The sequence below is a fragment of the Sebastes fasciatus genome, chromosome 9 (genome assembly GCF_043250625.1).
Source record: "Sebastes fasciatus isolate fSebFas1 chromosome 9, fSebFas1.pri, whole genome shotgun sequence".
Classification (NCBI taxonomy): domain Eukaryota; kingdom Metazoa; phylum Chordata; class Actinopteri; order Perciformes; family Sebastidae; genus Sebastes; species Sebastes fasciatus.
The window spans coordinates 26,114,574-26,139,415 of NC_133803.1; the positions used below are offsets into that span (position 1 = coordinate 26,114,574).

A 24,842-nucleotide genomic window follows, 5' to 3' on the forward strand; every position below is an offset into this window, starting at 1 on the left:
AGTGTCATGGCAAAGGCTGTGAATACTTATGTACCTGTGATTTTTTCGTTTTTTATTTTTAATAAATTTGCAAAAATTTCAAAAAAATTGTTTTCACATTATCATTATGGGGTATTGTGTGTAGAATTTTGAGTAAAACAATGAATTTAATCCATTTTGGAATAAGGCTGTAACATAACAAAATGTGGGAAAAGTGAATACTTTCCGGATGCACTGTTTATGGAAAGTGTGCTTTATTCCCAGAGACCCTGGCAATCTCCCCTGCTCTTGCATCATGTGCTTGGTATAAAGCACCAGCCTTTGTGCGCATGTTCCTCTGCCTCTCTGTGTGTCGTCGCTCCTCATCCATTGGCTCTCCTCTCTCCTCTCTCCACACCAGACCACCCTGCACACAACCACAGTGTGTGCATCCAACCCACGCTGCCTTGAACCAGCTTGCTGCTGCTGCTGCTGCTGCTGCTGTCTTCTGTAAAATAAAAGAAAAGAAAAAGAAAGAGATGGAGAAGAAGAGCGAGATCAACGGGCACGCCATGCCCAGCTCCGCATCCACAGACCGGATCGTGGAGGAGAAGATGAAGAAGAAGAGGAGCTTCATGGAGAAGCTGCTGGAGTTCCTGAGGAAGAACCTGCTGGTGATCATGACTGTCTCCGGGGTGCTGGTGGGCGTCCTGCTCGGTTCGATGGTCCGCAACATGAACCTGACCAGAGCTCAGATGACCTACTTCGCTTTCCCCGGAGAGATGCTCCTGAGGATGCTGAAGATGATCATCCTGCCTCTGGTGGTCTGCAGCCTCGTCTCCGGAGCAGCCAGCCTGGATACTCGCTCTCTGGGTAAATTGGGAGGCATCGCGGTGGGCTACTTCCTGGTGACCACGTTGATCGCCTCTGGGATCGGAGTGTCTCTGGCTTTCATCATCAAACCAGGAGTGGGAGCAGGATCCCTGAGTCTGGGACTGGAGAGCATCAGCAAAAACAAGGAGACTGCAGACTCCTTTCTGGATCTGGCCAGGTACTGTGACCCCCACACACACACTGTAATTGTTATGCCTCCTGACATCCAACATCCAATCAATTTCACCAAACATCCCTGTATGAGTTAATGCAAAAAAAAGTGAAGGTATCAAAAACACATTACTATTTGCAGTTAAATAATTAACAATTATTTTATTCCAACTGGAAGAGTAAATAATGCTTTGAAAAACACAACAGTAAAATATCCCTAAATGGCCAAATTAGAGAGTTTTTAATGACAAAAACTAGGAAATATAGCTAATAAAAGTTGCAAAACCGAATTATTTGTATTCACTTATTAAACATGAACACAAACAGGTTGATTGTTTTGGATCAAAACACTAATGTGCTATAGTTTTTACTCTGTGGTGAACATCTTGTCCTCCGTGTTAAAAGCTTTCCTCTCCATGGATAGAAAGAAAAAATTACTGTGTGCATTACATATTTAAAACACACAAATATTGATAATTTGGATCTGGCCAGGTACTGTGGCCCAACACACTGTAATCACTTAAAAAAACACTGATATGTACTGTTGAATATGAAGGTTTTATATTACAGTATAGTTCTGTGGCTGCAGACGCATGGGAACACAGGTTGGTTACACACATGAGCGCCTTTGCGCATGGAGCCACTGACTGGTGCATCACACATTCATTTAAAGGGACTGTTTGTAACTTTCAGAAATTGCTTGTTAACAGCGACACTTGTGGCCGCTAAGTCAACGAAAGTCAGCGTCCTGTTGCTCGCGCTTGTGCTTGCTCTACATAGACATGAACGAGCATCGCTCAACACAGTGAGGAGACACACGTCAGCTAAAACCACAATATCACTCTATATTTCACCTGCCTAGCAGTAATGTTAGCTGACCAGACGGAGGTCTCTCCATGAACATAATTTAGATCTGATCCTAGTGCTTTTCCTGCCTCAGCCTCCCGACCAGGAACAGGGCAGACACCGGCACCCGGTCAGAGACGATAACGTTTCTCGTTGCAAAGCCCCGTCACTTCACAAGACACGGGAAACCTCTGTTGGTCTGGAGGAGCTGCAGCATTTATTTCTGCACAAACGTCCACTGTACATTCACTAGATATTCTCAGAGCTAAACTAACTCTTCTGCAGTGTGTAGTGTGCGCGCATGCACTTAAGAGTGGAGTGAAAGAGCGAAAACGAGCACGGTGTGTTAGTGAAGGCAGGAAGGCACAGGAGCAGAGACTCCGGCCCTGGAGACAAAAGCTACAGTCTCCCCCGCGTCCTCCGACCGCAGCCAACAATGTTTTGCAAGACGGGCTTCACTAGATATAACATTGCGGTTTTGGTGCTTCCGTGTAGTTTGTGTTGGAGTCTGAGTCTGAGCAGCGTAGTCACACGCGAGTGTGCATATGCAAGCGCACATGGGACACCGACCCGGTAGATTTATACGTGTAAAAAGTTACAAACAGTCCCTTTAAACACCCCAACTTATTCTTTGTGACTTCACCTGTGTGACATGTAAATGAATGACATCGCAGAGCAGGTCAGCGTAGCCTGAAAACACCACTGATGGTGATGTTTGTTCAGTCATAAGAGGTCAGTTTCTCTGGATGTGGACCACTGACAGTAAAGCTGTAGTGCATTAGTGTTCCCCGCTTGACCTCACTGTATAAAATGACCTGTGGTGACCTCTAGGATAATCACAGCCTAATGAAACTTTACAGCCACAAACTACAGACCTAGAGCATTCAGAGGATGGATGGCTTTCCTAGGTAGATTGACGATAATGGGGTTTCTGGGCAGTTTCCAGAACAGAAGTGCTCGCCATCCAACTGCCGAAAAATGCAATTCTTGCAGAAATCTCCAAATGTCCATAGTTTTTTATACCAAATAACAGCATGGCTTTTTCTATGGTGTTCCTCAAGGCCTTGGTGTCTTAATGTGGTATTTTGGAGGGATTATTGATAATTTTTTATCAATTCTCGAGTGGTAAAAAAATGGTTAAATTTAGCACCAAATCTGTGTATCAAATGGTATCAACCCGAAAATAGCTGCAACAACTTATGAGACTTGTGTACTTATATCATAATGTTCTAAACCCTTATACACGTTCACAATTTATTTTAATTTATGACTAGAACACCTTGACACACAGTGCTGAGCTGCATCTCAAATTAATCTTCAGGTTCCCATCTTTCAGATGATGTACACCACTTCTATGTGACATCTACTGTTGACCTGCTATCTCCCCCTTAAAATCCCCTGTACCCCCCTTAAAAAGACAAAAAAACTGGTGTATCGTGGGTCTCAGAGGGTTAAAAAAGTTAACCATGAGTGTGCATGTGAGTTCTAAAACTGTCTTGATTTGCAATTCAGATTGAGAGTGGACAAAATGCACTGCACATTTTGTCGCATGAATGATCAGACCGCCGTTACAGACTCCTTTCCAGCATTCATGACCCTCTGAATTCATTTTGCTTAAACTTTATAAGGAAAAAGCAAAGCTCAAATCCTCCCCTCCACATGCAGCTCAGTCAGCACTGGAAAATATTTCAGTAACTTGAGATTTTGAGGTGATGTGTTGCTGCTTTCTGAGTATTTCTCCCACCACTGAGTTCAGCATGCAGCTTAAAGCAATGCTGAAGTGCCTGAGTCGTGCTTTTCTTCTTGCTTTGTGTTTTGAGTGGAAAAGAGAGAGAGGCATTAGAGGACTTTTGCAGAGGCATGTCAAGATCTGGTGGACTGATTGAACCTACGTTTTTGGTTGCTGATTTACTTTTTCTTTTAACTAGGGCTGTCATTCGATTAAAATATTTAATCGCAAATGAATCACAAATTTTTCATCTTTTCAAAACGTACCTTAAAGGGAGATTTGTCAAGTATTTAATACTCTTATCAACATGGTAGTGGGCAAATATGCTGCTTTATGCAAATGTATGTATATATTTATTATTGGAAATCAATTAACAACACAAAATAATGACAAATATTGTCCAGATACCCTCACAGGTACTGCATTTAACATATAAAATATGCTCAAATCATAACATGGCAAACTGCAGCCCGACAGGCAACAACAGCTGTCAGTGTGTCAGTGTGCTGACTTGACTATGACTTGCCACCAACTTTTAGGAGCAGGGTATGAGTGGGGGTGCCGAGCCTCGTCAATGCCATCTTGTTTGATGCCATTATTACACACACAAGTACGTTTTTATGTCCAGAAAATACCAGCTACTGGTAACAAGAGGCCCATCCAGGAGGAGTCCTAATAATAAGTTCCCACAGAGTGAGGGAAAGCCGACAGCTGTTGAAAGAGTGCAGAGTGTATTTTGAGGAAGGGAAAAGACAAACTGAACACGGTCCGCTGCTGTCAACATTTCTCCGTTATCACAATAGCAGGTGGACGGGCTGTATTTATTTCTCACTCTTTTACTTTTATGTTTGTACTGGTGAGCAAAACATTTCAGGAAGGATTAAACCAGTACAGGATTCAAAAGCCAATTCTGAACTTGTATTTTTTTGTATTTTATTTGGACTGAAACTGACAGTTTGGGGTCTTTAAATTGAATCATTTTCAATCTACAGAGGATCCATTTCCTCAGAGATTTATACCAGTCAGGGCATGAAAGTGTTAAACAACCTCGGCGGTGCCTTGGATTGTACCGCTTCCAGGACATGATGTTCAAATCTAAATATTGTGTTAATCAGTTGCTCCTTTTCCCTGTGAGGGCCGTCTGATTTCTCCGTCAACACACTCTCATTACATGGACATGGAATCCTTTCAATATCCAGTAGGGTCACTTTTTATGTTTTTACAGGATACGTTTTTTTTTTTTACAGGTTTCTCATTAAACAATATTCCAAGCTCAACTTTATTCTCTTAAAACTGTTCCTACAGCGATTTAATCTCTGATCTCTCATGATCTCACGGCACATAAATGCTCCAATAAAAGATCCACATTCCTGAATAATTTCAAACCAGACACAACCTCCCTGCCCGTAATGGAGAAAATCTTTTAGCAAACAGCGACTTGTTCTGATTTTAAATATGTTCTTATGAAACCAGGCTGTTCTCATCCACTGTCCGTACTTATACTGTAATTCACTGTAATTCATATATAATCCATGTAATTGTGAGCCAGGACGTGCAGGGCTACCGCTAAGGAAGTCAGGCGACGTAGTATAAAGAGCGACAAAGTCTGCGTATAGGAGGTCGATGTGGATGGATCGGTCAAACAAACACGGGACTTTCACCCAGGAGGCCGCTGTTCGGGTCCTGTGTGAAACGGTCGTGTCTAGAAGGCAACCCCAAAGCTCTCTCGAGACTCGCTGCCCGGTGTCTAACCATAAACATCCGAGGTCAATGCCCTCGCGAGAGTTTTTCGCAACTTGGGTGGTACCTTCTAAACACCTCTGGGATCTGAAAAGTGAAGCCAACGCTGAAGTATCTTACACTTGCATTCTTTCTAATAGCCAGCAGGGGGCGACTCCTCTAGTTGCAAAAAGAAGTCTGACTGTATAGAAGTCTATGAGAAAATGAGCCTACTTCTCACTTGATTTATTACCTCAGTAAACATTGTAAACATGAGTTTATGGTCTCAATCGCTAGTTTCAAGTCTTCTTCAATACAGCATGATGTTCATTTAGTAAATTATGGTCCCATTTAGAGTCAAATAGACCATAAAGCAGGATATGCTTTAGGGCGGGGCTACCTTGTGATTGGCAGCTCGCTACCACGGCATTGTTCGTGTTTTCGTCTTTGAACTTTAACCCTTTCACAGTGTGTTTTCAGTTCATGAAAATTTATTATAACCTTTTCTGTCGCCTAAAATGTCTTATTCAGTGTTCAGTTGTGCTTAGCTCCACCCTCTTGTGACACTTCTGGTTGCAAAAAACCAAGATGGCGACCGACAAAATTCTGAATGCAAGGCTTCAAAACGACAGTTACTTTTGTTATGTATCTTAACTAATGCCAGTTATGTAAGTAACATAACAAACGTCTTTCTTTTAACCCAAACCACGATGTTTTTCTAAACCAAACCCAAGTAATTTTGTGGCCTAAACAGGTCCTGCATTTCAAGGACTTGCATAGGCACACTGATCACTCGTGTTGCTGGACATTCATAGGAGAATGCACGAAGAATTTGTAGTAGCATTTCGTAAGATATCATACGTGCCGTTGTCTGAGGATACGTTGCAGGGATGCGCAGTCACAGTCATGGTAGTGAAGGTAAAACTAACTATAAAGAAAAAACATTCCAACAGCAAATGAAGGATACAATTCAATAAAATTGAGTTATTGGAAAATAATACTTTCATATATAGCATATTCTTATTTGTATTTCTGTGTGGAGAATTCATCTTAATTTGGAAATATGTCCAGACATTAGAGAAAACCCCCTAAACCAGAAAGTCAGAATCACTCCATGTGGGCCACATTAGCTGAATAACCAGCCTCTGCAGCCTTGAATTAAAAGGATCATGAATGATGTTTGGCTTCACTTAATTAGGAAATCAAGTTGTTATGTAACAGCTTTGAAAATCAGTCCGCAGAGAGGAGCCAGTGGGGCTCTGGGGAGGCTCTGTGGGAAAAGCATGCCAGCTCACAGCTCTGGTTTCCCAGGGTTAATCCAGATCCTCGCCTCGCTCATGTGACAGCAGGAAACCTGACCGCCTTCATGAATGGAAGAAGAGGGAAAGAATTGAACCAAATAATTACATTTCTTAGCAGCATCATGAAACAAAGCAATGAGTAAGGGACGATATCGTGGCTACCTGCCAGTGTGGCCAGTGGAGCTGACATGTTTAACAGCTGAAGCTGCTTCTGGCCCCGGACTGAAGGCAGAGTTGACGGGGGTCATCATGGGGTTACGGACTGAATTGCCTGGTCTGTGGTCTGGCCATGGGAATAGATGTGAGCAAAGTCTGTATTTCTTTACACAATACAGTGTGGCCACAGAGGATAAAGTTACAACAAACACACTAATACATGGAAAAGGCCAGCAGGCTTCCAGTAATCCCTGTATGCTTATTTTACAGTAGTGAAAATAATCTCAGTTTGGTGCTTTTACAGAAAGACTGTCTAGCAAAAGGTTTACATAATGGATTTATAAATAATAAATGGTTAAAATATATATCCAGCAAACTCTTCATGTATGTGGGGTCCAGTTTGTATCAAAAATGTGCAGATGTATTTTTTTTTCAGGTTGTCGCTGTTGAGATATATATATATACTGTATATATATATATATAGTAGTTAAACACGATGAGTCGCAAATGAATCGCACATTTTTTATCTGTTCAAAATGTACCGTTAAGGGAGATTTGTCAAGGATTTAATACTCTTATCAACATGGGAGCGGGCAAATGTGCTTGCTTTATGCAAATTACATGTATATATTTATTACTGGAATTCAATTAACAACACAAAACAATGACAAATATTGTCCAGAAACCCTCACAGGTACTGCATTTAGCATAAGAAATATGAAAAATCATAACATGGCAAACCCAAGCCCAACAGGCAACAACAGCTGTCGGTGTGTCAGTGTGCTGACTTGACTATGACTTGCCCCCAAACTGTAGATCAAAAACTGAAGTCCTGAGTCCAGTCCCAAGTCCTAAACTTTGAGTTTCTAGTCCTAAACAAGTCATAATGCGCTCGGCACCAAACGTAATGCCAATTTAACACCACAGTAACTGGCGCCAACTGGTGCTCAGTAACGTAACGGTAGTTCTTCATGGTTTTCTCCTGCAACTTGATTGGATGATGTCGGATTGGTTCAAATAAAGTGGATCTGGGGAGTTAAGTGTAAGATAATCAAATGCAAGTCCAGATAATATTTGCCAAAAATAAAGAGTCCAGAGTTCACATAAAAAAATAAAAAAAGCTCTACTTTTTGGGGATTAAGCAAAGTTCAGTTCAGTTCAGCAAGTAAACCCTCTTCCCAAACAGATCAATAAAGGATCTCTGTTCAGTTTGTTCAGTTCAGTATATTTCCCCACCAGTAAACCCTCTTCCCAAACAAATCAATAAAGGATGTCTCATAAAGTAAATAAACGGTCGGAGTTCCAGTACCGGGCTGCAGGGAAGGTAACTTTAGCCTATCAAGTATTTCTCAGGTCAAAAAGCTCAGGTCAAAGTAAAGTCATCAGTCATTGGTGTTAAAGTCCAAGTCGAGTTGCAAGTCTTTTTTTTATTTTGTTAAGTCGAAAGTCATCAAATTTGTGACGCCGGTCCACAACTCTGCTAACGGTGCTAACGTTGCAAAGAATGGCAACAGGCCAATGTCAACAAAGCACGGAGAAACTCTGATTACAACACACGCACAGAGTGACTTCATTCTCTGCTCAGGTAGACATTACTCCTCTATATCTTTACACAGAGAACCTTTTATACCCACTAAATATCAGCATGTTGGCATTGTCATTGTGAGCATGTTAGCATTTAGCTTAAGACGCTGCTATGTCTAAGTACAATCTCACAGAGCTGCTAGCATGGCTGCAAACTATTGCGTACTCTCTCACTACTGGCTGCCTAAATTCATCTCTTGAGGTAAAATACCCACATTTATTTATGTTATTTATTGATTCTTTTATTACATTTTATGTGGAATAATGTTAAAGCATTGAGTTATAGTGGCTACCAGCAGCAGCAGCAGCAGCAGCTACTCATGCAATTCAAATGAGGTAAACCAGTTGACTGGATGCTTTCCAGTTCAAATGCTGCAAACTGGCCTGATTGGAAGGATTTCAGTCATTCTTTCGTGAGGGGAGCGGGTTCATTTGTGAAGCCTTTACTGCTCTAACCAGGGGCGATTTTTGAAAATCCAAGTTTATTTAATGGCTTTTTAATAGTTTATTTAATTAACAGGCTTTTGTTTTTATATACACAGAATCTGAACTTCATATAATACAGATCATTTGGTGCTCAATCCACAGCCTCTGCAGATCTGGAGTGCTCACTGCCATGTGCCCATGAATAGGATAAAATCAAATGTTGTGTACATCATATGCATGCAAGCAGGCAGGCTAATAATACCCCAGCTATTACTTGACCCTAACCCTATAGATCTGTATGAGGACAAAATGCCTTTGGCTGTTATGGACTTGGACTTGGACTTATATAGCGCTTTTCTAGTCTTCCGACCACTCAAAGCGCTTTACACTACATGTCAGTATTCACCCATTCACACACACATTCATACACTGATGGCAGAGGCTACTAAGGTGCCAACTTTGCCCATCAGGATTTAATCTAAATACTCATTCACACACCGATGGCTATGCCTCCGGGAGCAATTTGGGGTTAAGTGTCTTGCTCAAGGACACATCGACATGTGACCCGGAGCAGCCGGGGATCGAACCACCGACCTTCCGATTGGTGGACAACCTGCTCTACCCTCTGAGCCACAGCCGCCCTGTTATGTTAAAATGTCAAATTATTAAGTAAGAACACACATGAGAATCTATAATCTAATGCTGACTAATGCTTGATTGGTTGTGTGGTGTCAGCAAACAACAGAATACAGTATGATCCAGATTAATTTTTCACCCATGTAATTTTGTTAATCTTGATCTTTGGTTAACCCTGATCTTTGGTACAAGTGCTTCACGCCCTATTAACACTGTTTTCATGTCTTGACAATAGACAATAACATGATCTGTCATTCATTATAGAGCAGTGGTCGTCAACTGGCGGCCCGCGGTCCACATATGGCCTGCCAAATCTTCCCATCCGGCCCTCAGACTATTAATGAATTCAGAAAAAGTGAAGAAGAAAAAAATGCATTTTGCTTTTTTAAGGATATCTATCAATTTTCTTCTTCCTATATTGAAGCAACCAATAAAAAACTGGGATAGAAATAATTTTATTTGGAATGATTTACCAGCCCCAAATATGTGCGTTCTATCCAGAGTTACTAAAGACGTTATAAATCAATCCGTCAGCTTATTATTAGCTAGTAGTTTACACAAAGTATTGCAGATGCAGGAGACAGGCCTACTCAGGGGGCTGTATTTTTTAAATTGAAGAATATACAGACTACAGCCAGAGTCTGACCGACTACAGGAAAAACACATGACTAAACTTTTTTTTTTTTTATGAATGTCTCTTGAAAAATAAATATACAATACAATACAATTCAATAAATCATTATTGTCCACCAGGGTGGAAATTTGTCTTTGGCTAACCAAACACAGGAAACAACAGCATAAAAAGCAGACAAGCAAATACAGTAAAAACAAATACATATACAGATTAAAACATGCCACTTTGTTGGGTTAAGAATATTGATGGCACTTGGGATGAAGGACTTCTTATCTTATCTCAGTTTGACTCTCAGATAAAGGAAAACTAAAAAGTAAATGAACCTCCAGGAATATGTAATCCTTGGTGATTTGTTTTGCTGCAAGATGAACCAGACAGTAGATCAGTGCCAGAACAACTGCTCTGTCAGGGAATTTAGAGAACAGTGGACTTAATGGACGATCCTGGGAGAAGAGACAAAGTGTGTGATGATAAACCAATCCTATGAACAATTTATTGTTCAGATGGGTCAACCCCACGGTTATGAAAGACTTTATGAGGCTATAGTATTCAGGCCACAGGCTTAAATATTACCAGAGTTTTTTGGTCAATTACAAACATCAAATAGGAAAAAAAAAAATTCTGTGGCTCTAACTTGTTTTTCTCTTTCTTCCGCAGGAATTTATTCCCGGCGAATTTGGTGGCTGCTGCTTTCCGTTCTGTGAGTGCCAGCACCTCACCACATTGTCCTCACTTTCTTCCACCATTTCCCCTTTTTGATCACCACGTTCGGTCCGTTTGTCCTCACCACATGTGTCTTGTGTGGATTGTTCATCAGAATTTACTTCCACGACCACGCGGATGCCACACCACGTTCATTCACAGCGGCGGTAAATCCCGGCCGTAGCGCTGGAGAGCATCATAATGCCTCTTAATGAGGAGACGCTCAGAATAGAGGCCGCTGCTCTCCCCTGCTCGCCAAAACGCTTCTTTTCCTTGTCCCTTACCAGCCGTTACCATGGCGAAACCATTCCATTCCAGCCAGCCTAGCAACCCACCTCGCCTCGCTGCTCTTGAACGACGGCCCGCGCTCCACTTCCTAGAATTATGATCGTGTCTGTTTAGGCTAAAATAAGAACCAGGAAAGTTCAATATTTGGGGATGCGGCGATACAAAATGGCTCTGCACACACAAAAAGCAAAGTAAGCACACAGACACTCGTATATCCGGGCCAATTGCCTTAAACTTCCCTATAACCAGGTCAGTGAATTATTACCCCGCAAACAAGTTAGTGACTTTGCACATTGAGAGGAAATGGAGTTTCAAAGTGCAGCCAGTTCACAGAGTTCAATATTCACCCCCACTACTGGGCCTACTAGTGTGGCAGAGCCCCCGTGGAACGGTCCCAACTGTGGATTAAACCAAGAAAGCAGAGAAGAGGGGAGATTTACACAACATGACAAGCATTAAAAAGACGTATGAGACGTATGAAGTGTAAGATTTAGATGATGGGGAAGGCTGTCTTTTTAGTTTCATGACTACAGTCACGTACTGTAAGTCTCTGTATGCTCACAGTAGGTTTCAAGAGTCTATAGGTTCATTTAAAGTCCATAAATCTGTCAAGATGTTGGGAACCTTTCTCCTAGAGGGCTTTTTAAAGAAATGCAGAGAGGGGCGGGGGAGGGGGGAGCATTGTTGCAGTGCCAGTTGTCTCCTTTACTGCTGAAAGACTGTCTTCAATAGACAGAGTCAAACTAGCCCCCAACTCCATGCACATGCTGCATTCCTTGTGAGCGCAATGAACAGACGAAGCAGTGTCATTTTTTCCACCTTACTCAGCCAAACATCTCTATGCAAAAATTATAATCTCTATAAACAGATTCTGCAGATTCCTGTAGGCATGGGACACGATTTTTGGCTTTGAAAGTGTTCTGGTTTCCGTTTGTAGTCCGAGTAGTATCGACCAATCTTATTTGAGCAGGCTTTGTTGCACTGCAGTTAAACAGAACAGAACACATTGGCTGCAATGCAATCTGGGAACTCACTGGCTATCGTCTGACGAGGATTTAGCTTTTAAGTGGTTTAAAATTTGCTTGTAAACTGGCTACTTGTGAAACATTGCGGTTGTACACGTTGTCCCTAAACTCCAACTCCAGTCTCGCATTTCAAGTTGCTAATTGGACTGTAAACAATGAGCAGCGCACTGAAAGAGGAAGTCTTGGCCCGGATATCTGCTGGCTAAACCGGAATAGCAGAAATATAGCCCATTCCCCCCAGAAGCTTATCCGTCGTCAGACCAATAGCTGATGGGTTCATCAGTGAGTTTGCAAAGATTATAATTGTATTTGACAGACGTTAAGTTCTGCTCTGATTAAATAATTGAAATTAAAAGAGTAGTTTGACATTTTGGGGAATACATTTATTCACTTTCTTTTAGTTCAGTCAGGACCACTTTAGTCAAAGACACTTATTACATTGCAGTAATATATACATTATATTTGGCGGTATGGCTCTGCTCTGGGACCTCCCTGCCCATCCACGCGCATGCGTGGATCCACGAGCCTACGTGGTAGCATGAGGCAAGGAGAGCACTCCTCCTTGCCCTTCCATGTGCACACATGGAAAGCCAAAGGCAGGGAGAGCAGCAGCAAAGACCCCCCTGGGTGCAGAACAGAGCCGGAATCAATGACAACAGAATTGACATTGATTAAGTCATAAACATTTAGGGGTGGGCGACACATCGAATATAGTCGATGTATCGCGGCTTGTCCCCCGCGCGGTACAGAAAACGACTACATCGCGAACATCGAACACAAATTGTCATGTAATGTTTCCAAGCCAACCCTTTTTGTATGAAAGATTAAAATTGTTCCAAAGAACCACTAATGAATATCAACAGAGATTTTAATGCAGACATATGCTGCAGGGACTACAAGATCATAATATTGGTGTTATTGTATGCATCAAAGGGTTAAATTGAGCATTTATGAAGTGCTTAGAGGATATTTGAAAATATTGCGATATATATCGTGTATTGCGATATAGCCTAAAATATCGCGATATTATCCTAGGCCATACCGCCCAGCCCTAGAACAGTATTAAAAGGAGGTGGTGGGGTGGAGGTGGGTTGCGAGCGACTTGTAGAGGAAGCAGCAACGGTAGGCCGGCTGAAGCAGCTTAAATAAGGCGCCCTGTATGAAATTGACCAATGAATGCATAGAGAGGAATCAGCCGATCTGTCAGCTGATGCATCAGCTGATTGGGCTGGCTTAAGATCAGCTGTTATCAGCTGATCGCCATCGTATGAGCAGAGCTTGACATCATGGCCTGCCTGAACTAACGCTACGCTCGATTTATAGTTAGAGGAGAAGATCGATACCTCTCTCTGGAAGCAGGGGGAAACAGCTAGCCTGGCTCTGTCCAAAAATGTGTCCAGCAACATATCAAATGCTCACTTATAAACACAGGAGGAGTTGTGACAAGTCTTGTACTAAACAAAAATGACTGCCTGAACTACAAGTTTTCCTTCCCTTTATGTTGCAGTATGCCACCGACTACAAGATGGTTGCTGTAGGGAACGACACCAACGGGACAGCCCTCTATCAGAAGGTATGAACAGGAAGCATCCCATTCACACAGTCACACACACACACACACACAGTAGTTTTTCCCTGTTTCACCCTGCAGTTGCTATTCACTGATCCCCTGGTGGCTATTCTATTGATATTTGTTTTTGTGACATATGGACAAAGTACAGTTGGGGCAAGATTGTTCACACATTTAAAAATCAATTTAATGAACGAAAACTTGATAAAGCTGACATAACTGAGCAACTTGTACAGTGGTGCCATTTCATCTGTTTTTGATCTGTGAAGCCTGGCTCAATATAGCAACACAATAGGATAAATGTGAACATATCATGGCATGCATGAACAGTTGAGCTTGTGTTAAGGGGTATGCAATGTCTTATCATTCTAAAACAGTTCAGATTTGCCTTTACTGTCTTGCATTGTGTTTATCAAATTTGAGTTGGGAATCCAAAATGACCTACAAATTTAAAATCACAGACTTTGGCATCTGGTTTAACAGGGATGGACACTGGTCTTTAGTTCACCCCTATAAGTCTGGTTTATTTTTTACATTCAAATCTTGGCTGGTACAACTTTAAAACAGGTGTATGAACCTTGACAAAATCGTTTTTTGTTGTTGGGTGAGCCCTCACTCAGTCAAAACTGTTGAACAGTGGCCAGGTCAGCTTGACCCACTAGCTATCCATTGGCCTGTGAGGAAGATAATGTGTCTGTCTAAATGGGGAACAAACAGCCTGGCAGAGGGCTGGTTGCAGATTTCCCAGATTGCCACTGGGCCTGTTAGATGGAGTGGATGTTGGATCATTAATGAGTGTTACATAGCCTCTAACCTGACCCGCCAGATGGTTTGTTACACAGAACCATCTGAGAAGCCGTCATTGGAAACTGTTTGGAAAAGAGCAGGCACTTTCAAAAATGACTTGGCACGTGATTGGGTGAACCATCTGTCAATCAAACTCAGCCAGTCGGACTCGGGAGAAGAGCGAAAACATCTTTTCCATCGAGAAAAGCCTTCAGTGCCGTTCTTTGCTCTCCAGTTCTGATATAACTAATGCTAGTGCAGCAACGCTAACCTCTTCAGGAGTGTTTAAGACGAACAGCCGCCACTCCGTGTCGTCACACACACCTAAACCATGGCTATAGCTGCCAGTAGCTCCTCACAGGATACTGATTGGTCCATGGTATGGCTTGCCGGCCACAAACACATTACCTGAAGCCTGAGAAAGATTGATTTTCATGTGATATGTGATCCTGTTTGATCTTGTGACCTCGCGAGAATCCCGCTGCCATGCAAGGTTACATAGCCTCACCCTACATGCTGTCTCAGAGGGTGGGATCTTAGATGAGCTGCTTAGACTGGACCCCAAAAAAACAGCTGGGTCTGATGAGCTGGACCCGTTCTTCTTTAAGATTGCGGCCCCCCATCATTGCAGCTCCCATTGCAGATCTTTTTAACCTGTCCTTCCACACAGCTTAAATCCCATGTGCATGGAAAGCATCTGTAGTGCATCCCCATTTCAAAGGAGGACACCAGGCTGATCCTAACTGTTATAGGACCATCCCGGTGGACCACCATAGGACCTTATTTCGGAAAAAATATGAACGATAGTCAACGGCGAGAAACAAATCTTTTTTATTTATCCCGTTTGAATTGCACCATGAATCGCGCATATGATGTTTGTCAATTTAAAAGATAATTTGGCAAGTCAAGAAAGTCTCAGTTTGTTATAAAACTGTTGAAGTATCAGACTGAAAATACGTAATTAGAAAGACTACACCTCAAAAAGTCACGTAAGTGACGTCTCTCTCACTACGATGCCTGTGTGTTTCGTACTGGGATGTACTCACACGAGCCACGGGTCCTGCTCGTTCTTTCTCTATCTAGCAATCCTTATTGATTTAGCTTAGGCCTTCGACACTGTGGACCACTCTTTCCTTGCTGGTAGGCTGGGCAGCATTAGGGTCTCTGGTTCCTCACCGGCGTGGTTTTCTAACTACCTCAAGGATAGGGTGCTAAATCGGAACAACTCCTCTCCCAGCCCCTCCCTGTCACTAATGGTGTACCCCAGGGCTCGATCTTAGGCCCCACACTATTTTCTATTTATATAAATTGCATTGCTTGTTCTGTTGGAGACTCATCGATCCACCTTTATGCTGACGACACAGTCCTTTATGCCAATCCCAGATGCAGTACTTATATCACCTCAGTATAGCTTCCTTAGGGTCCAACAGACCCTAAACCAATCGACATGGCTATCCTAGACCAGGTGACTGAATACAAATACTTTGATATCTGGCAAGATAGCTTCTCATACCATATCAACGGGTTACAGTCTAATGTCAAATCTAAATTTGGCTTCATGTATAGAATGCGCTCCGCCTTCACTCCCTCTGCTAAATTAACTCTAGTTCAAATGACCATCCTTCCCATGTTAGACTCTGGTGATGTTATATATAGGTCGGCATGTAAGGGCTCACTCCAGGAGCTCAGTATTCTCAGTCAGTCTGCTATCTAGTTTGCTAGAAATACCCCTTTCCAAAACACACCACTGCACTCTTTATTCCTCTGTCAACTGGCCATTTTTACACACCCGTCGCAGCATTGAACAGTTCATGCTTATCTACAAAACCGTCCTTGGTCTGCCCCTCCTACTTGTGTCACCTCTTGCCAACTTCATCTGCTGCCTACAACACCCGTTCTGCTCACCATATTCTGTTGAAAATTCCCAGAACAAATACGGTATTTGGTCTGTCGTCAAGAACTCTATTATGGACATACTCGCTGATACATGGAGCTGTTTGCCAACCCACTAATATTCCCTAACCTTTGTCTGTCCCACGCATATTCTTCGTCTTCCAACTTTTGACATTTCTTTTTTAGCCTCTACCCCCCTCCCTCAAGAGGCTTTATCTTTTGCCAGGCCAACATGATAAATAAGAATCTGTTGACAATGAGTGAAAAATAAAACAATGTATAGACTCTGCAGAGTCCCTGCCCTCTGCCTGTATTTTCTCTTTTCAGTCTCTGGGCGTCAACCTCTACAAAAACGTAGCGACCAGATGCCAGATCGTAAGCACGCATCCGATAGGAAGCTACGAAAATGGCGGACACAGCACTGAAAAACATACCGCAAATACAGCGAGGCAAAACACCAAGCGGACAAAGCTTGTTCCAAAACAAGAGTACATCTGGGGTTAGCTTTCACACGCTGGCGAGCACCCTAACCCTCGTTGAGCCGGGGAGGAGGGGCTAACTTTGGATGTTGTGTTTACAAACCGCAACCGACACATCCTACTCATTGTGCCTTTAACAACTTGCCTGGTTAAACAACGGTTGAATTTTAAAGAACAGACTGACAGGTTTTTAAATACGTCACAGGTTTCTTTATAATCTAATTTGTTAAATTTTGAACATGCAGTAAACATCTTCTCCCCAGTGGCTTTCCCCCACTGACCCAGTATGAGGGAACAGTTGGGGATCTGATGTTGGCATCGGCCCATGGTATTTGTCTGTCGTGGGTCATGCTGGACATCATCATCCTCAGTGCCAGGGGATGAAGCTGGTGGTGCTGTGGGAGAGCTCAGAACAATGGAAGGGGATTGAGCTCAGGATTTGTCCCTGTCCTTATTTGTTATCCATCATCCAGTTCACTGAATCCTTCAACTGCCCCCAGACCTTTGCACCTACACACACACACACACTCTGTAGCAACAGGTGTTGTATAAACTACTGCAAATATATCAGCGCTTTTGTTTGACAAGCTTCCACCTCCATAATGGCTAAAATGAGGTCCCAGTCCAACAGTTTGTGTTGCTCCACCACTTTGGTACAGACTGAAATATTTCAACAACTAATGGAAGGATTGCTATGAAACTTTGTACAGACAGTCATGCTCCTCAGAGGATTAATCTTAAGGACTTTAGTTATCCCCTGATTGTATTTTGGATTGGAGTTAGGGACTTTCCCGTTTTGTCTGTTTTTCCATTTTTATTTGAACCAACCAGAAGGTTCTTCACAGCATCTCCATCCCACAATCTCTTCACTGTGTTTGGTCTCCTACACTCGGACTCTGCTGTGTGTTTTAGGTGCCTATTGGTACAGAAACAGATGGCATGAACATCCTGGGTCTGGTGCTATTTGCCATGGTGTTTGGTGTGGCGCTGAGGAAGCTGGGAGAAGAGGGGGAAGAACTCATTCGATTCTTCAACGCTTTCAACGAGGCCACCATGGTGCTGGTGTCCTGGATCATGTGGTGAGTAGAGTTGAATGCATGTGGGACTTTACAGTGGTATTGATAGTGGTATATTTGCACTGCATGAGATGTTTTTTCGTGACGATACTCAATATGTTAAAGGTCAGGATCTTATGTCTCTCAGGTATATCCCTTTTGGCATCATGTTCCTGGTGGGCAGTAAGATTGTGGAGATGGAAGATGTGGTTATTCTGGTCACTAGTCTGGGGAAATACATCTTTGCTTCAATCCTTGGCCACATTATCCACGGAGGTATCGTCCTGCCCCTCATCTACTTTGCCTTTACGCGCAAGAACCCCTTCAGTTTCCTGTCAGGCCTCATCACGCCCTTCACAACTGCCTTCGCCACCTGCTCCAGGTATGGTGTCACATCACAGGGGCCCAGATGAACTGAAATGGGAGAAGGAGTTTGAAATATATGTGAATTAACAGTGGACTTAAATATGAGATGGGTGCATCTCAATGAAGTTAGGAGTGGCAGCAATGTACAGTAGTAGTAAGGCACCCAGTTATGAAACAAGTATAAGGTTTCTCTCTTTTTAGCCTTACCTTTGGAAACCCTGTCTTTTCCTCTAGCTATCTGGTGAATTAGGACACAAGAAGGATCAACTGAGGATATTCACGCTTTGCTGAGGACAAACTCTTTTCCCTGCATGAAATTTCCTCTTGTGCCACACAAACTGTCAACTTGGCAATAATCTAATTTCCATGAAATGTATGGAACACATCCGGGCTCCTAAGGGGATAAACCCTATAGAGTTTAATGACCCCCCCGTGATCTTTGCTGTAGCTGTTGCATTTTTAGCCCCAAAGGTTAGGCTCTAATAATAGCAAAATAATCAGTATGATGTTTATTCCAACACTACTGATACTGTGTGATGCATTGAACAATGCAGCTTCTCTGGGCCAAGTGGGGCTTTAAATGTTTTGTTTTGTTATTACTTTAAGATTTTAAGACACTGCACCACATTAAAGGGCCATTGTTAAACATTTTGGGGGATCTATTAGCAGAAATGGAATAAAATATTCATAACCATTTTTCATTAGTGTATAATCACCTGAAACTAAGAATGGTTGTGTTTTCGTTAGCTTATAATGAGCCCTTCATATCTACATAGTTGCTCCGCCATATTTCTACAGTAGCCCAGAACAGACAAACCAAACACTGACTCTAGAGAGAGACTTTTATACTTTTAAGTTACCTGAAGGCCACCGTAGTTCTCCGTCATGCTTATGATACTGCTTTAACGTGAGCCGCAGAGTGCAAAAGCGTGGTACCGCCAGCCGCCGTCTGGCTTCCGTTGCTCCTAAAGTAGTGTTATTATGGTAAGGATGGCCTCTGAGCGAGGTGATCAGCGTTATCACGATTTTGCACTCGGCGGCTCACATTACCGTAGTCTTGGAAATGGAGGAGTGAGGGGAGGGGTACTCAGTTGGTTGCAATCTGCAACCACACCACTAGATGCCGCCAAATCATACACACTGTACCTTTAAATGATTTGATGAAGATAATGCTTTTGCTGTCTAGGATTACTAGGATAATGTAATCTAAATAGGGCTGTACAGCCTCTTTAATGTCATCCAGGAGCTCTTTGCAAGGGAGTGTCACTAGATTTTTTCAATAGCAATGCAGGGCCAAAATTACATATTCTCAACAGACATTTCTGTTCATTAATTGGAACTATTAATGGTATTAGTTTAATCTAAATGGCTGATAAAGATGAAATGATAATATGCTCTCTTTCCCCTGTCGTCACCAGTTCAGCAACTCTTCCATCTATGATAAAATGTGTTGAGGAGAACAACGGTGTGGACAAACGCATCAGCCGCTTCATCCTTCCCATCGGGGCCACTGTCAACATGGACGGGGCGGCCATATTCCAGTGCGTCGCTGCCGTCTTCATCGCTCAGCTCAACAACTTTGAGCTGAACGCTGGACAGATCTTCACCATCCTGTGAGTTCAGAGCGATGGTAACAAGTTTACCTCCTTTTGCTCAACATAACTATTAAAAACACACAAACAAAATCACAGATTTGTTCTCACATTTCCCAGCAAAGTTAAGAAGTCAACTTTCTGTTCCTTCTGTTACATATGATTATTTCATCATTATTTCTAGGGTGACAGCCACGGCCTCAAGTGTTGGTGCAGCAGGCATCCCAGCCGGCGGCATCATTACCATCGCCATCATCCTGGAGGCCATCGGCCTGCCGACCAACGACCTGTCCCTCATGCTGGCTGTTGACTGGATTGTGTGAGTAAAGCCATGTGAACCCCACTGACATTATTAGAAAACACACACAGCTACGTCTAACCACATGCTGGACAATATTACAGTAAGCAAAACGAGAACAGGATTCCAAACTGGTATGCCAACGGGGAAACTAAGTAGAAGGAAACAGGTTGAAAAAATGTATTTGTTGTATTTTCTCCAGGCGACACTGTCTTGTGGTAGCAGGTTAAACATGAACAAATTGAAATACATATATGCTTTACAACTGTTTCTACAGAAGACAGGCCCCAAAAGATACTCCAGGGTTGTCACTCATGTTATGGAACGAAAACATCTGAGCTAAGAAGATAAGACACTCGGCCTTGTGTTTTGGCGATTCCATGTATTCGCTGGTAGAAGCTGATAAGGAGAATGTTGTGCTCTTTTCAGCACATTCTTCTAGTTTTCTTGCCGAGGACATATACATTTCACTCCAAACAAGAGATTATTAAAGGATAACCTTGATATTTTTTCAACCTGGACCCTATTTTCTCATGTTTTTTGTGACAAAGTGACTAATGGGGAACACTTTTTGAAATTGGTCCAGTATTGAGGGAGAACGCTGCAGCTGGCCGCTGCTAGATGAGCTGTAAAGTAGTCCTTTGGGGCAACCTGGTACCGTCAGTTTATGTCCACAAGAAGTGCTTGTTTTTGCCACTGACAGGCTCAGGTTGTTATTATAAGTGTCTGAGAACTGTGGTGGCAGTTTCTGTTAAAACAAGACACAAACCAACGTAACAACTTGTCTTTCAGTGAATTTAATAAAAAGGCATACATTAATAACTAAAGCATCTGCAGATGGACTCACGAGCACAGCCACCTGTTGTGGACTGTGGCAAGTGAGCCCCGAATACAAAGAGTAGTCAGTATTTATACATTTAAAGCATAACATGAAGATAAGTGCAAAGAAGAAAGGAAGAGAAGGATAGAAAGTGTATCAATGCGTCAGCACACAGCAGACAACAGAGCATCACAAGACATAACAAGTATTTCAGCAATCTGTTGTTTGCAGTTACAGAGATCTAAAATGTCAGGTCACTGTCCAATGGTGACGAAGTTGAACATGTGAGGCCCTGAGATTATCTAAAGGTACAGTGTTAAACTGCAGATATGAAAATTGCCATTACAGAACATTATGGAAAGGACGCTACAGAGAAATAAAACGTTTTTCTTACCTTACACGTTCCGTTTGTTAGGGTGTCATGTGATTTGTTGCTGGAAGAGACATCGGTAGAAACGAGAGGGTAGCGTGTAGAAGGGAACCCGCAAGTTGGGTAAACTCTCGCGAGATGGTTAAGGTTAGGCATTGATCTCGACTAGTAAAGGTTAGGATAGGTCGTCAGGTTTATGCAGATCTCAGATCAGATTTCGCAGTTTGCGGATTACCTTCTAGACACAACCAAGGGGAGAGAGGAGTTCCACGGGACACCGGTGTTGTCAGAGTTTGTTATGTTGGAGTACAGAAAGCGTAGCTTAGTGTTATGTAAAAGATTTTCAATGTCATGTGGATACGATGCAAGATTTAAGAGCGAATCAAATGTTTGCTAAAAGTAGACTTATCTCAGCTGTTTCTTGTGTCCACAGGGATCGTACCACCACAGTGGTGAATGTGGAGGGCGACGCTCTGGGTGCTGGGATCCTCCACCACATCAACCAGCAGGAGATGAAGAAGAAGCAGCAGCAGGAAGCGGAGCTGGCGGAGGTCCGGGTGGAGGCGGTGGCCAACGTCCAGGCGGAGGAGGAGACCTCGCCGCTCGTCACGCACCAAACCAAAGCCTCAGCGGGCATGCCGGAAGCCATCGAGTCTGTCCTGTGAACTCAGCAAGACTTTTTTTTCTTGCCACCCCTGACCTTTTGATCTTTCGGTACTTCTGATGTTGCTGCTGACGGGACGCCGTTCTGACTCGGTGTCCATTCAAAAAACAAGGTCACTGATGGTTTCAACTGTGAGGAAAAACAAAACGTGCCAATTTAACAGTCTGTCTCAGAGCGTAGACAGTCTACAGTGTACCTAGCGAAACTGTTGTGTCACTGGGTTTCCATCTGAAAATCTTAATGCAGATTAGGATATGATGAATTTGAGAAGTCAATCTAGCTAAAAGTTTTTTATTTTCACTGAATGTTTTTAAATTTCAATTAAGGCATTTTGCGATAAACAGTGATGGAAACACATTATGTGTACAATATCTCTAAAACATTCCCATAAATGTCGTAGTTGTGTTTGTCTGATGTGCTGTATGAGATGCTCACAGCCATAAGTTTGTACATTAGAGCATCATCAAGTGCATTTCTTTGTTTTTATCTTCAGACAGCAAATACAACGACCAACATTAACCATAGAACACTAACAACCTGCCAAACGCTGACAAGTCAAAGTGTCTAACACATGCTTGACCGTGTCTGTCGTAACTTAATTACACAATCGCCTGTTCAATCACTTCAACTGAGCTGGTGGAAACATAGGTATTTGCATTTAATTTGTTCAGCTCTTTCACTTTACAGTCTTTACTGGATGGAAACAGCAAATTGTGTCTTTCAAAAGTCTAATCAGATTGAAAAAGAGAACTGTTTGGTCCCAGGTTTAAATTTGTCATAATTCAGAGCGATGTTTCAGCAGAAAATGTCAAACATTAACCCTTCAAATGACAGGTTAAGAATTTGGCTTCATAGGCCTACAACCTGTTTATCTAGTGACACACTGGTCCAGTATGGTGACACATTTTGAACATTGGACCATTTTAAATAGTGTGTTTACATGGTCTTACTCATGTGGGAAAACCCATTGATACGCGTTATATCCCCCCGACTAATCCTATTTATCCTTGAGTAAACAGAACATTGAGGTTATTTAGAGTCTAACCTTGGTTCTCTAAATCTCTAATACCATGGAAAAATTCCTCACAAAAAGCCAACTGCAAACATGATAAGGTACTTAACCTGCCTTCGTTTCCCAGCTGATATCAACAGTTTCCAAGCCTTGAGTCTGTGTACTAATAATGGCTACACCATACAAATAGAATAGGAGTAGAACAAACATTGCTATTCAAATCAATGTAGCAGGATGGTCAGAGCGGCTGCCTGTGTTTCATTGCCGCCACGACCGTTGTAGTGGACTGACTTCCGTATAAACTAAACCGACATGCGGCAAGTCGCAGACTCACTGAGGTGAGGTTTTGCAGTAATGGCTAAAACGAGCAGTGGAGTAGTAACGTTACGAGTCAATGAGTGTAAATGAGTAAAATTTAACAACTTAATGTTTCCTTCACACACTCATTGCTATCGCCACATGAGTGACAACTTAAGCTATTTTTTTGTAAGCAGTGTAGCATTCAAGCATGGTGGCGTTAACAAGCTAGCCAGCTAACAAGCGAGCGGACTTGCTGGCTAGTTAGCTTTTGGGCTAATTCTACCATTCTTTAATGCTACACTGGTTGCAGAAAATGAGCCGAACCTACTACGCCCGACCCCCGGAAAAAGGGGCTACGTATAGCTGCGTCCGCTCTCTTCCCGGGGAGTTACGACAACCCTTTTACGGCCCACTGACGTGTGTTCTATTGTCACCATAATACCTAACAATCACCTTTTGTACTAATCAAATTAACACGGAAAACAGTTTAATGACCCTTCTACTCCTATTTTACTTCTAGGGGCTACACACCGAACACCTTGACGTTTTCAGAAGTTGCGAACTTCATTTGCAGTTTTTGAATTGGGCGAGTTAGCTGTGTTAATTTGTGTGGGTTAGCATCTTTCTAACCTATTTGTTATGAAATACTTTCTAACAAAACATTAATGATCTGATTTATTTATAAAAGTAGCTGGTAGCTTTGTTGCTAATTGCTTTTGAGACATATATTACCAAGGAATCAGCTAGCTAGTTTGTTTTGGGCTTTGTTTGCCAGCTAATTAGCCAACTAACTAACAAAACATGCAGCTATCGGTTGGCTATGATTATGATCTTATTTCTGTTTGCGTAGCTAATATTTTAGACCAAGTTGTGGTTAGCTACCCTGATATTTGTGTAAGATAGCAATTGTAACAAACTAAACAGACAGTATGAAAAGATGATGAAAAGATAAGCTCCCAGTCAAAAACAGAACAGAAATAAATATGTCCTGTTGAGATAGCAAACTACGTAAATGCAACCTGCTATTGTCGTCCAAAAGCTGAAGACCTCCAACATGGTGGAGAGTTATTTGGGTCGTGTCTAGAAGGTAACCCCCAAATTGCCCAAACTTGCAAAAAACTCTTGCGAGACTCCGTGCCTGATGAGCTATCCTTAATCTTAACCATTCTAGGTCAATGCCTAACCTTAACCATCTCGTGAAAAGTTCCGCAATTTGTGCTTTACCTTCAAGATGCGACCGTTTTTTTGAAGGCATGATGAGCTAATTGGATCCTGTTAAAGACATAATTACTGTTAATCAAACATTAGTTTGCAAGTACTGTAAACACACTTGTCTGTCTGACATCGTAAAAACACTCCAGTCTATAAAAAGCAGATAATCAATGTATGGTTGTCAGTTAAGTTCAGTAGTTTAGGATTAAGAAATCAGCAAATCCACAAGGAATTCACACAAAAATCTAATGTTTACACACAAATACTGGACCAAAATGCACGATGACTTCACATCATACTGTATATCATTACTTTGCGTATCCATTCTGTGATTTTAGAGTGTTTTTTCTCTGTAGAGTTTGGAAGTTATAATGATG

At 42.3% G+C, this 24,842-nt stretch overlaps 1 protein-coding gene across 1 annotated transcript; it reads left to right on the forward strand.

Annotated features, from left to right (window-relative positions):
- The first annotated feature begins 382 nt into the window (after positions 1-382).
- slc1a4 (solute carrier family 1 member 4) lies at positions 383-24,174 on the forward strand. Its single transcript, XM_074646977.1, has 8 exons — positions 383-1,009; positions 10,691-10,733; positions 13,556-13,621; positions 17,689-17,855; positions 17,980-18,213; positions 19,616-19,810; positions 19,974-20,108; positions 21,711-24,174. The coding sequence occupies exons 1-8, from the start codon at positions 498-500 to the stop codon at positions 21,940-21,942; spliced, it is 1,584 nt and encodes a 527-aa protein (XP_074503078.1). The 5' UTR covers positions 383-497; the 3' UTR covers positions 21,943-24,174.
- The last annotated feature ends 668 nt before the right edge of the window (positions 24,175-24,842 follow it).

Excerpts from the sequence above, each read along its gene's own strand:
- slc1a4 (XM_074646977.1), top strand. The coding sequence starts at position 498 with ATGGAGAAGAAGAGCGAGATCAACGGGCACGCCATGCCCAGCTCCGCA. Across the intron at positions 10,734-13,555 it reads TGGCTGCTGCTTTCCGTTCT|TATGCCACCGACTACAAGAT; the intron begins GTGAGTGCCAGC and ends TTTATGTTGCAG. Across the intron at positions 17,856-17,979 it reads CTGGTGTCCTGGATCATGTG|GTATATCCCTTTTGGCATCA; the intron begins GTGAGTAGAGTT and ends TATGTCTCTCAG.